Raw genomic sequence first — 14,199 nt, forward strand, 5'->3', positions numbered from 1 at the left:
CAGAATATTTTTCAATGGTATTACTTTAGAAATGTAGCAAATTGATGTTGTTCTGAAGGAAATGAGCCAGTAGGGGGCGATACTGAAAGTTCCTTTAAATATCTGTCACCCTACTTCCTCTTTGAGCACATGGACATGGTGGAAGCTATTGAATGGTGTTTGAGGCCTATGGAAAGTGATGGCCTTGACTGGGGTTTTTGATATGTGGATTGTGTGCGTGCATCAAATGTAAGTTGATAGTTTTGTATTATATATATATATATTGTTGATTGTATGATGATGATGATGTGTATAGATTGTTTGGTGGGTACCTTTTTATCTCTATACATGGATGATAATGTTGTTGTATGTATTTGAATGTTGATATTGTATATTGCTTGCAATTGGGCACTTGAGGATTTAGATCTGTTGTTTAACTCTTTTAAATCTGGTGAAACCTGCTTGTTATATGCATCATTGTGTTGATGTTTGATGTTTGTCATACTTGTAACTGATGGCAATGTTGTTATTCTTTTATAGTAACCACACACAACTTGAACATGTTGAGCCATCAAAATAAAAGCCATTAAAAGGAACTTTGTGCATTCTCATCGATGCCCCACAGTGATTACTATTTAACCAGCACTTAAGAAACTTAAGAAACTTCAGAATAAATGGTCCTTCGAGCCGGAGCTGGATAATTGCTGTGGATCAAAATGGCACATTCACTAAGGAGTAGTGATCATCGACCATTTGATGTTCGTCCGAAGCGGCTTATTCGCCCACCCGCATGGATGAGTCAGTATGAGGTGGAACTACCATCAGCAGCAAATCGGCGGCTTCTTCCTGAGGAGAGAATTGCCGATAGGGCAATGCAGAGAGCCGAAGAGAAGGGATCTTACTCTCAATACTCAACATTAACTAACTGGAACATAGTGGATGAAGACCCCTCTTCAGAACAGATACCCGTTCATAAGAGTTCAACACATATTACTTCACAGTATTCTCAGCCAACGGCAGATTCCTTTTATAGGATGCAAGAGGATAATAGAAGACTGCGACAGACTGTATCTGAGTTAAAGAGGCAACTGTACCAAGATGGGGTACCAGCAACTTCAAATCCAATGGAAGCACTATCCTTTGAATCAGAAGAGTATTCTCCTCTACCAGTATTTCAGCCAGCAGCTGTCGAAGAAGAATGGCCACTGCCACCTCCTTCGATAATAGTTAATAACGAAGAGTTGCGTCCTTCTAAAGGAACAGAGCTTAATATGATGGAAGATCTTCGGGATCGCATTCGCAGACTTGAAATGCAGAGACTACCAGTTCCATCTCTAAGTTATCAGGATCCAGAACCTGATTATGGTCATTTACCTTACATGGCACCAAGTAGACCAGTAAGAAGAGATGTTGGGCCTCCCCCAGGGCCTCCACCAGTGCCTCCACACAGATACCAATATCGGGGACCCAAACCATCTATCCCCGATTTTACATCTGATGACCCAAGAGAGTTTGCAAGACTCAGGATTTCGTTGGAGAATATCCTTCCACAAGATGCCACAGAGCAATTTAAGTACCAGATTTTACTTGATCATTTGAAGTTTGAAGAGGCACTTTTGATAGCTGATTCTTATTGTAATTCTGGTCGCCCTTATTCCGATACAATGGTTTCACTTATTCAACATTATGGTCAGCCCCATCAGCTTGCTCTGCGTCGAATTGCTGGATTAATGGATGGACCAGTTGTCCAGAATGGTGATTCTACTGGATTCCGCAAATTCGCATTGAGGGTACGAGCATTGGTTGGGATGTTGGAGCAACTGGGTAATGAAGGCCATGTTGAACTTCATTGTGGGTCACATGTAGCTAGGTTAGCAAACAAGCTACCATATGACTTTCGAGCTAACTTTAGACGATATCTCTACCCTTTGAAGAGAGGAGTACCATCCCTCTTAGATTTTGCAGATTGGCTTGAATATGAATTACAGATCCAAGAGGAGGTATTAGAGTGTTCAGATGAGCCATGGAAAGGAGATGCCAAGCAAAGAGAACGTCAGAGTTTTAAGATGAAGAGGAAGTCAACGACTGTGCTTCTTGGTTCTGCTTACAACACTGTAAAGCAGAAATCAATGTCTCAAGGGAAGTCGAAAACGTATTGCTCCTACTGTTGCAATAACATGCATTTCCTTGATCAATGTGCCAACTTCATTAAGCTTACTACGGAGCAGAAGAGGGATTGGGTAAAGTCCAATAACCGCTGTTGGAAATGCGGATTTCGACATCAAGCTGCCCAGTGTCGACTGAGAATTACCTGTGACATCTGCAAAGGTAAACATGTCCAAGCATTGCATGAAGTAAATGTCAAGCCTACAGAGAGCTTAACTACAGCGACTTGTGGTCTAGTAAACTCTACCACAACTGACATTCTTTATCTTGATCGGAGAGCTGGATGCAGTCAAGTTTTGTTGAAAATCAGTAAAGTACTCTTACGTAATGGTAATCACACGCTGGAAACCTATGCTATATTGGATGATGGTTCGGAGAGGACAATTCTCCTTCAAGAGGCAGCAGAGAAGTTAAAGTTACAAGGTGATCCAGAGAGCATCACACTGAGAACTGTGAGACAGGACCTGCGAGTGTTGCAGGGATCTTCGGTGACTATCGGTCTGTCTTCCATTGACCAGCCAAATAAAGTTTACACAATCAGGAAAGCGTTCACTGCAACCCAGTTAGGTTTGGCTGAACATACTTACCCAGTAACCAGACTTCAGCGGCAGTACAACCATCTGAGAAAATTGCCCTTGCCACATTTTAACAATGTAAGACCACTCATACTGATTGGGTCAGATAATCCGCACTTAATAACTCCTGTCCAGCCAGTGAGACTAGGACCACCTGGAGGTCCTGCGGCAGTCAAGACGAAACTTGGATGGACGCTACAGGGTCCAGTCAAAGGTCTTCTACATACTGGTAATGCAACTTCCTGTTTTTTTACTTCTAATGTTTCTCCATCATCTGAAATCTACCATCAAGTAGAAAGGTTGTGGCAATTGGATGTATTGCCATACAGAAGTGAAAAACTTGTTACCAGATCTAAGCAAGATCAAGAGGCTATGGATCACCTGCAAGCTAGAACAGTCAGAGTAGAGGTGGATGGAGTTCGGAGATATGCCACTCCTCTACTACGTGTAAAGAACATGCCCACTCTGTCAGCACCCCCTGAAGCAGTTCTGGCTAACCTTCGTAATACTGAGAAGCGTCTCATGAAAGATCCAGAACGTGCTGCTGCTTATAATGCAGAGATTGCCAAACTTGAACATGCAGGATATGCAACCAAAGTTACCAGAGAAGAGGAATGCCCCAAAGAATCCTGGTTTATCCCTCACCATATGGTAACGCATAACGGGAAGAACAGAATTGTGTTTAATTGTTCATTTTCCTATCAGGGACACAATTTGAATGAGCTACTCTTACCAGGACCAAACCTGAGTTCATCCCTTTTGGGTATTCTGCTGCGTTTTAGAGAGCACTCTTTCGCTATAAGTAGCGATATTAAAGGAATGTTCCACCAGGTGAGACTGTTACCAGCAGATAAGCCAATTTTGAGGTTCTTGTGGCGTGATCTTCTGAGGGAAACCCAACCCAGTATATACGAGTGGCAAGTACTTCCATTTGGCACAACTTGTTCACCATGTTGTGCCACTTATGCACTGCAGAAGCATGTCATTGAGCAAGGTCAGTCGGAAGATGTATGCAAAGCTATTCAGCAGCACTTCTACGTTGACAATTGGTTACAGAGCTTTCCTTCAATGGAGAGAGCCCGAGCTCTTGTGGACAAAATGAGGAAGCTTCTTGATGAAGGAGGTTTTGAGCTAAGACAGTGGACTAGTAATGCTGCAGGTATCATTCATCATCTGCCGAAGGAAGTATTATCTCAGAGTGGTGAACACTGGCTTAATCAGAGTGATATGGATCCTGAAGAACCAGCTTTAGGACTTCGGTGGCTGTGTCAGTCAGATACCTTGATGTACAAGTCTTACACACTAAAGTCATCCCCTATAACTATGAGAAATATTTACAGAATGATCGCCAGTTTATACGATCCTCTTGGATACATCACTCCTTTCACTACCAGGGCAAAAATAATCGTGCAGCAGTTGTGGAACAAAAGGCGAGAATGGGATGACCCTCTTCTCCCTGGTGACCTCTTAGAGGCTTGGAAGATATGGGAAAGCGAGCTCCAACACTTGAATGAGATCAGACTTCCCCGGTGTTATGTGAGTGCTGAGATGGACCGAACTGATTGTGTGCAAGAAATTCACATATTTTGTGACGCTTCAGAACGTGCCTACGGATGTGTGGGATACTTGCGGACAGAAGGTCTACTAAATCGGGTGGAGGTAGCATTCTTAACTGCACGGTCACGAGTTGCACCAAAAAAGCAACTGTCAATGCCAAGATTGGAATTGTGTGCAGCACTGACAGGAGCCCAACTTGCTCACCTGTTAAAGAAAGAGCTCACTATCAAGATATCTGGAATTCATTTATGGACAGACTCTACCACTGTGCTGACTTGGATTCAGTCTGAGTCATGCCATTTCAAGGTATTCGTTGGAACCCGAATTGCAGAAATTCAAGAACTGACTGACTCCCAAGATTGGCATTATGTAGATTCACCGAATAATCCAGCAGATGATGTTACAAGGGGACGGACCCTACAGGATCTTAGGGAAGACAGTAGGTGGTTCAAAGGTCCTCCTTTCCTGCAGTTGTCACCAGAACACTGGCCAAGAAATCCTTCAGCTTTAATCAATGACGACACAGAAGAACTGCGCAAACCAATCACTTGTCTAAATTTGACTGCAGTCTCGTGCCATTCAATTCCAGAACCTTCACAAGCTGACAGCTTCAAGGATCTAGTTTATGCTACCGCGAAATCCCTTCACGAGTCGAATCTCCATCAAAGTCCTTCTGCTGAGGAGTATCAGCAGGCGGAATTAATGATTTTAAGAGCTGCACAAGGAGACAGTTTTCCTGAAGAGATTCAAAGTTTTAGCAATGGGAAATCTCTGTCATCATCAAGTCGTTTGATAACGTTAGCCCCAGAATTTGATACAGAAATGCAATTAATTCGAGTGGGAGGCAGACTGCGCAATTGCAATCAGTTGGAATCAGAGACGGTTCATCCAATTGTTCTGGATTCAAAACATCCAGTTACCAAGCTGCTTATTCAACAATATGACAGTAACTTAAAACATCCTGGTGCAGAACGTTTATTTGCAGAGTTGAGAAGGAAATATTGGATTCTCAGAGGAAGAGAGGCTGTGAGAAAGGAGCAACGTGGCTGTGCAGAGTGTCAAAAATGGAGGGCTCAACCAATAATTCCACGAATGGCGGATTTACCTCCCGCACGTTTACGTTTACATCAACCACCCTTCTTCTCTACAGGGATGGATTGTTTTGGGCCACTTACTGTAAAAGTGGGCAGAAGAAATGAGAAAAGATGGGGAATACTGTTTAAGTGTCTAACCACAAGAGCTGTACATATTGAGGTTCTAACTAGCATTGACCTTGATTCTTTCTTGATGTCTTTAAGACGTTTCATCTCCCGAAGGGGAAAGCCTGCCGAATTGTTCTCTGATCAAGGAACAAACTTTAAAGGGGGAGAACGAGAACTTACAGCTGCATTCAATGCCCTGCACCCAGACCTGAAAGCCAAATTAGCTGAGTATCAGATAAAAATTTTCTTTAATCCACCTAATGCACCACACTTTGGAGGTTCTTGGGAGAGGGAGATCCGGTCCATTAAAAATGCTCTAAACGTTACCCTGAATTCACAAACTGTAACCCATGAAGTTTTGACCACCATCCTTGTGGAAATTGAAGGGATTCTAAACTCCAAGCCTCTGGGTTATGTGTCCACTGACGTGGCCGACCCTGATCCTGTTACCCCAAACCTTCTGTTAATGGGGCGGCGAGACCCTTCACTTCCGCAGGCCATGTATCATGAGTGTGAAGTACTCAGTCGACGAAGATGGAGGACCTGTCAAATCCTTGCTGATAGGTTTTGGTCACAGTTCATAAGAAATTACCTACCAAGTTTACAAACAAGGGTAAAATGGAAAACTGACACTGATGCACTCCAGTTATATACCGTTGTCCTAGTGGTGGACCACCAGTTGCCTAGAGCACTTTGGCCTGTAGGCCATATCACTAAGTTGATTTATGGTAAGGATGGAAGAATACGCACGGCAGAAGTAAGAGTGAAAGACAGAACATATCTTCGACCAGTTAGTCGGCTGATACGCCTCCCTGCTCTCCCTAACAGTAATGCCTAGTTGAACATTATTGCAAATTTGTGGGACAAATTTGGGGGCGGCTGTTCTGAAGGAAATGAGCCAGTAGGGGGCGATACTGAAAGTTCCTTTAAATATCTGTCACCCTACTTCCTCTTTGAGCACATGGACATGGTGGAAGCTATTGAATGGTGTTTGAGGCCTATGGAAAGTGATGGCCTTGACTGGGGTTTTTGATATGTGGATTGTGTGCGTGCATCAAATGTAAGTTGATAGTTTTGTATTATATATATATATATTGTTGATTGTATGATGATGATGATGTGTATAGATTGTTTGGTGGGTACCTTTTTATCTCTATACATGGATGATAATGTTGTTGTATGTATTTGAATGTTGATATTGTATATTGCTTGCAATTGGGCACTTGAGGATTTAGATCTGTTGTTTAATTCAGTTTTGAAATCAAGTTACTGCAAATTGTGAAATGTAAATTTCAAATTGGCCTTTAGGTACAATTTAGAGTGAGAAAAGATCTTATGTAATTTGAAAGATGTAGTCACTGAATGCTTTTACCAAAGCAATGGAAAATTATTCACATTTTAACAACATAAACTGCTGTTGTACTCACTGTGAGTTTTGAAAAAGTGACCCAAGTATTGAGAAATTAATAGTTTAAATGTAAAATGTATTATTATTTCATATTCAGACCCATTTCAAATAATGATATCCTATGTGGCAATCTATCCGTCCAAACAAATCACACATTTATTCAAGCCGAATGAAAGCAGGTCACTGGCTCACTTGCACGCACCTGAATATGTCCTTACGTCACACAAATCACCCACTTATGGCCCTCATGTCTCTAAAGCTCTCGATCCTCCACCCACAGCAGCTTTATCATGCTTGACTGTGTCGGCGCAATGCAGTAGATGGTGATAATGATCAGGAGGTCAAAGGAATGATGGGAGCTACGAGGCCAGGGGGCAGTTTTCTCCTCCCTGTCAGTCAGTTGATTTCTGGATAGGGTTAGATGACAGCCGGCCCATCACCCCCTTGCTTTAGGTGCAGCTCCCAAAGGGATCAATCAATTAGCAGTGTCAACACAGATATTAGCCTATGTGATGGTGATTCACAGCCTGAGAAAGCAGCAGGCACATCCGATAAAACAAGAAAACTCCTGCAATATTTGAACACATTCGGTTTGAGAAAGCACTCTATCTCTGCAGAGGATCTAATTGGAAACTGGGGGGGAATCCAGTGATTTATGCTGCACCTCACCTCTATCTGTATTGGCTGGAGGCAGCTGTGAGGAAGAGTATGATGAGAATAGGGAGTGCAGGCTGGCACGTTTCCACAGCGGGAAAGCTCTCATACACTGCTTTGCGCTCCTTGATCAAATTCCATTTTCTGTTCTGGTCAGTTGCACCGTATCAGAGAGCATGACAAATATTAATCTCCTGTTCCTGTCAGAGCTGTGCTCCAATCGCGCCCTTGAATAATTCAAGAGCGACAATGCGAAGTTGGTAACAGAAAAATGGGAGTGAGGGTGCTGATGTTGTTGATCGGCGAGGAAATCTAAAAAAAAATAAAAAATTCACAGCGCAACTCTGTCAGCCGTAGTGACAGCATGCTCACAGGTATGCATGCCCTGCAGCCACAGGTGCCAGTGCTGATTTCAAGATCATTGGCTCGCTGGGTTGAAAAGTCTCCTTTTCACCTCTTTAAAAACAGATTACGGACACAAAGCTTCTGAGTACATACCTTGGTGACAGCACCTAATCTGTGACCTGAGGCAGGTGAGGTCAGAGCAGAGGTCAACCACTGTCCAGCCAACGAGCCTGACTTAACCTGCACAGCCCTCGACGTAAATGCCCGCTTCAGTGGATATACTGCAAATCAGAACAGTTCAACAGAGTTGAGCTTCGGCTACAGCAGATAATCTGCTCACACATGTCCACCAGTCTGAAATCATTCATCTCAGTCTGTGCTCAAATCAGTAGCTGGAAGATGAAACCATGATACTTCTGGGTTTTGATACTGCCAAGAGTTTGTCAGAGTATGCCGGCCTTGAAAATATGATAGGGGGGGAAAAAATGGAAGAAGCAAAATCGTAAATGCAACAAAAGATTGCAACAACAGATTTCCAACTCCTGTGAGGAATTCAAATGATGCAAACACTGAATCAACATGCACCTATGCTACATTTGCAATCCTAATAATTTGTCAAGTCAAGTCACCTTTATTTCTATAGCGCTTTTTACAATACAGATTGTTTCAAAGCAGCTTTAAAGTGATAACAGGAAAAAAATGCACAAAGTTTGTTTCTAGAAGAAAAGAACATGTATTCATTACTTCAATGAGCTCACTGTTTCTGCCTTAAATGAATACATTGTTAGCTAAATGCGTGATTTGTATTTCTGAAATACATAACTTGACACAGTCACCCCTGATAACAGATCACTCTAAATTGTAATGTAGACACATGCATTTTCTGTAAAGCTGCTTTGAAACTAAATGTATTGTGGAAATCGCTATGCAAATAAATGTGAATTGAATCGTGTTGAGTTTTCAAACTGACAGCGTGCTTGTTGCTGTTGCTTTATACCGAAATTAAAATGATTTTCGAAGCAGTAAAGTGACTATTTTCTTACAAAAACTGCCATTAATTATAAAATGGTTATCAAGAATGGGCCACTGAGGATAATTACCGCATTTACATTTACAATGATAATTTCTGCTCATGGAGCAGAACCTGATCAGAACACAAACACCAAAACTGGAGCTAAACTGTGGAAGCCAGCATTTAGTTCGATTTAATTAATTAATGTTGTGTGACTGTCACTGCATGGAACCAGCATCTAAAATCATTTCAATATTCTATGCTACTTCATAAAAGCCTTTATTGCAAAAGATCATATTGACAAATAGCTTTACAAAGGATTTTCTGATGATTTCAGAATTATATGCAGAAATAGGCTTATCATCACACTGCTTATGTGGGCAGTGTGAACAGTGTGAAACATGCTAATATGGGCGCCAACGTAAATACTCTACAGTTCAAAAGTTTGGATAAGTTTGAAAATAATATGTTTGTACAGCAAGGACACTTTAAACTAATAAAAAAAGTGATGATAATAATACAATATAAATGTTACAAGAGATTTTTAGTTATAATTGTATTTCTATTCATCAAAGAATATGAAAAAAAATGTAACATGTGTCCACATATAAAATATTAAGCAGCACAACAGCATTTAACATTGATAATAATATGAAATGTTTCATGCAGCAAATTATCATATTAGACTTATTTCAGAAGGATCATGTGTGACACTTAAGACTGGAGTGATGATACTGGAAATTCAGCTTTGCCATGACAGGAATAAATTAATGTATTAAAATAGAGAACAGCTATTGTAATAATTGTAATAATATTTCACAATAAAATCAAATAAAAGCAGCCTTGATGACCAGCTAATTCATGTATGCTTGTTTTCTTGCATTCCATAACAATTCAGGCTGCATTGGTCACATATCCATACCGAAATCAGCTTTAATGATTTTTTAACTACATAAATCATGTGGATTAACATTGACATAACTAATATTAAAAACCTTGGTCATGACCTTTGAAACAATGCTTGAGAAGCTTATTTGTTTGGTGTGGGAAAGTAACTCTGAGCTATAGGATTAAATGCTCCCCAAATGTTTTGAGAAGCGTTTCAGTCAATTGCAGCGTGCAGGAAATTGAGCGAGTTTATGAGTAATTTACTAGAGCAGCAGCTGTGTTTGCTCTCTGACATTTACTGTGTAACTCGGATGTGTGCAAAAAAAAAAAAAAAGGCTGTTTCAAAAGATCCAATATATTCTGCATAAACACGTATCCCATTAATGACAATTTGTTTAAAAGTTGCACAGATTCTGGGAACCTCAAGAAACTTTTAGGAATGTTGTTACCCTGAACATAAAAGCAGACATTCATAGAAGTTAAAAAAAGTACTTTGCCATCAGGCCCCAGTTCACAGGGAATAATAATTAAATACACTTGAAGTTTGTACTATCTCAGATCGCTAGCATTTTTACCCTAACAAACCCGCTACCACTTCAGTGCTCTTAGACATGTTGGAGAATAGCTGGCAATACAAACATCACACAGACTAATTCTTCCCTTTCATTCCTGCTCAGCTCACAAATAGCCTACATACTGCACTTTTCAACTTCCAGAGGTGGTTAGTGGTGTGGTCAAGGTCTCAATCTTCTACCAAAAGCCCAGAAACTCTTCGCCAAGTCAGGACATGTCTGTCTGAATATTAAAGACTACATGACATTAATCCCTAGCACACTACTCTCAAATGGCTAATGAGGGCCACTGAGGATCACGGTCTGGCTCCTCCGCATGGACGCTCAAATGTGAGTCTGGGAACCCAGTCACATGGTCACTCTCAGTCTCCTTCCATGTTTAATTGCCACATTTCCTGCTTCTGATATAAATAAATCCCCCTATCTCTTGAAAATAAGCAGCAAAATCAAAGTAGGCCATGGAAGATGAAAGGAATTCTCAGTTATCCTTCAGATGAGGGGCTCTCCACAATGGATTAAACCTTCTGAAGCTGTTTCCTGATCTGAGACTTATTGTTATACTGTTACATCTGAGTATAATTGCATTGCTAGAATTCAGTTTTACAATGGGGGATTATAAAACAAGTCAGTGTTATTACAAACACAAGACAAAATATACATTTCACTTGTTCTTCATTACACTGCAGTGAACATGGCCCTCTGGACTTAACAATTACCCACAGAACGATGAAGGGTCAATACATTTTAATGTTAATCCAGGACAGTTAAGTCCCGAAATCATGCTCTTAAAGCAAATTATACCTACCAGTCACATCTTACATTCATAAAAGCAAACAGATAGATAGCGCACAGAGACAGACACACACACACACACACACACACACACACACACACACACACACACACACACTAAGTAAACACGAAAATGCATTATCACTCACAAATCTTTGGGTCAGTATAATTTTTTTAAATAAATTAATACTTTTATTCAGAAAGGATAAATTAAATTGATATATATTTTTGAAACATTTTATTCATCAAGGATTCATCAATATTAACTGTTTTAGATAATTATACTTGAGCACCAAAACAGCATTTCAGAATGATTGCTGAATGATCATCATGTGACACTAAAGAGACTGATGTAATTGCTTCTATTGTTTCTCATTTGTTAAGTCGCTTTGGATAAAAGCGTCTGCTAAATTAATAAATGTAATTGTAATGGCTGCTGAAAATTCAGCTTGCCAACACAGGAAATTACATTTGAAAATATATTAAAATAGAAAATATTTATTTTATATTGTAATGTATATTGTTCTTTCAAATAAATTACATAATTTTCACTAAGGGTTATATCTCAGCAACTACAAGGCTTTCATACACAAAAAAAAGTCCAATTACACAAGTGTGTTTTCTCCGGCAGCACAAATAGATGATGTGACCTAAAACTTTAACTAATGTAAAAAAAATATATATTTTTAGTGTTATATTTACCATTTCATTAATTGTTTTACTGTTTAATTTTGAGTTCAGAACTTCTAATGGCTGGCGCCATTGTAACAACCTGCAGGCAAACGCCAACGCCAACTACCCTAAACATTTTTCAAAAACATTCTGGAGAAAACCCGTCAACAAGCGCTGGTCTGGTCTGATGGCGTACGTTCTGAATGAATCAATTACAAATCTTAAGTCCTTGCTGCTCCACATACAAAGTGTTTCATTGATAATAATCGGCTTCTCAAGAAATCCACTTAGACTGAAACCCTCCCTCATCTCTCATGAGATAAGGACAAAGAGTCGTCTATTTTAGGGGGCACGCACGCATGTTCCCCACACACAAACAAACAGAAGAAGCAAACGAAGGGGGACATATACTTGCCTTTTCCAGGTGTAGCCGCAGGGTGGGGGGAAAGGTGGGGAGGTACGTTACCCACCACTCTGACTCTGTCGGGAGGGGGCAGGACTCACGAGGAAGGAGGAGGAGGTTTATCAGATGGTTTGTCTGCTTGAGTCTCCATTGAATCTGACGTTCAAGCTCTGCGCACTCAAATGAGAAACGACTCCCACCAAAATCGCAACTTTTTTTGTTGCATCATAAGCCCAAAAATCGTTGGATAAACTCTGGTCGGCTTGACATTTTTTAAAGAGGTTTTGTGCTGGTTTTGCATTGTTTTTCTTGTGATTGCGTGCAACTGAATCTGGAAGTTTTCCTTGGACTGAAGTCATGATGTCAGATATCTCAGTCAATGATCATCTGGAGGGGATATTGTCTGATTTCGAGGGTAAGTGCATTCATTTTAATAAGTGATTTATGGAGCTATGGGAAACTTTTGCAAGTGTAGATTATTTAAAATAAATAAAGTCTGTAAAAAATTTTTTTTATAAATAACTTTTTTCACCATGTGTATGTAGGTAGAACAATACATTTGTAATGTAAATTGATACATTAATAAGAAGTACATATTTAACTTTAGAACTTTATAAAACTATATTTTAGTCTGTTTTGCCATGCACATTTACTGCTGATTATGGGACGAGTGTAAAAGTTAGTTTGATGTCTTATTATAAAGTTATTAAGAAAGGTTTACTTTGTAAAGAGCCTGACACCATTCCACTGTTGTTCTGCTGCAAGTAGGCTATCTTATTATCTTAGCATCCAAATCTCATCTTTTTGCACTGCAGAGAGTGTCAAGAAGCATCCCCACAACCCTCACCACAGCCGTGTCCACTATTAAATCTGACACATTTCTCAGGAAGAGAGGCACCCTTTCCAATAGATCCGTCATGGACGGACACAGCGGGAACTGGAGAACAATAGTTTCTCTCAGTGTTTAGACAGGTGCTGATGTGAAGAGGAAAAACAAATTAGTTCAAGCACTCAGAATAAAGCACCATATATTATTATATTTATGTGCTACGTGGAGACAGTTGTGGGCTAAATACTGTCTGAGGAAGAGCTTTAGCTGCCTTGGTAAAGTTGTGGAGCGGTTTGTTTGTCTGGTAGATGCTTCAGCAGAAAATCATTCTTGCAATTACACGTGATGACAGGGAAAATTGAGGTGTCTTTTGCTAAGCAGTAAACAAATATGTTCACTGGGTCTGGGTGTGTTCCTTCCAGAACTGAAATAGAACCACAGTTTTCAAAGTTTTGCCAATGCGTTAAACAAAATCACGACATTCCTTGATTTCTGTCAGTTGCACCCGACTTATAGGCCTATTAATCTTTTAAAAAGTACTATGACTTGAGACAAGGAAATATTGGATTTAATTAGAAGATTGGATCATCGCCATCCATGTCCCTTTGAGTATAGATGCGAAGGCATAGAGTTCTTTGCTTTGGCCATTACAGTTTTTTCAAATTCATACAGGCCATGTGATTCCTAGTAGCAGATGCCACAAGAGAGATATTACATTCTTTCAGCTTCACCTCAATCCAGCAAATAGGGTCATTTCCGAACAAGAGACCAGTGTGCCGCCATGTGCTTGAGTGAAGATAGACAGAACCGCTGTTCATGCTGAGGAAAACGCCTTTTGGAATGTTGTGGGACGTATAGTGAGATCCTTGGTTCTTTCATATGGTCATTTGTGGCAGAGTGAGTGTGAAACGTAGTCATCCATTTCTTATCAGTAGAAGTTTTAATTGTAGGCAAGGCATGAACTTTCGTGATCTATAAAGATGTCTGTTCAGCGGGTGACGACTAATGCATTTCCTGTAAATGTGAATGTGTGGAAATGAGGGAAAGGCAACCCCCCCCCCCCCACCACACACACACACACACACACACACACACACACACACACACACACACACACACACACAAAAGAAAACTTCCTGTTGTGT

The 14,199-nt window shown here is 40.4% G+C and overlaps 2 protein-coding genes across 5 annotated transcripts in view; one reads left to right on the forward strand and one right to left on the reverse strand.

The window, feature by feature from the left end:
- rbfox1 (RNA binding fox-1 homolog 1) overlaps positions 1 to 12,416 on the reverse strand; it is a 295,182-nt gene extending 282,766 nt beyond the window's left edge. For 2 of the 3 annotated variants that reach the window (XM_079629415.1, XM_079629435.1), the window contains exon 1: positions 12,238 to 12,405. The gene's annotated coding sequence lies outside the window, so the exon portion shown is untranslated. Of the gene's footprint in view, positions 1 to 12,237 lie in introns of all 3 variants that reach the window. The other variant, XM_079629418.1, reaches the window with a different exon arrangement.
- Positions 12,375 to 14,199, forward strand: part of septin12 (septin 12) — a 70,486-nt gene continuing 68,661 nt past the window's right edge. Inside the window, exon 1 of one of the 2 annotated variants that reach the window (XM_079629378.1) lies at positions 12,375 to 12,640. In XM_079629378.1, the coding sequence (XP_079485504.1) occupies positions 12,583 to 12,640 (58 nt within the window). In that variant the 5' untranslated portion in view covers positions 12,375 to 12,582. The remainder of the gene's footprint in view (positions 12,641 to 14,199) is intronic. The other variant, XM_079629379.1, reaches the window with a different exon arrangement.

The sequence above is a fragment of the Phoxinus phoxinus genome (assembly GCF_949152265.1).
Source record: "Phoxinus phoxinus genome assembly, chromosome: 1".
Classification (NCBI taxonomy): Eukaryota; Metazoa; Chordata; class Actinopteri; order Cypriniformes; family Leuciscidae; genus Phoxinus; species Phoxinus phoxinus.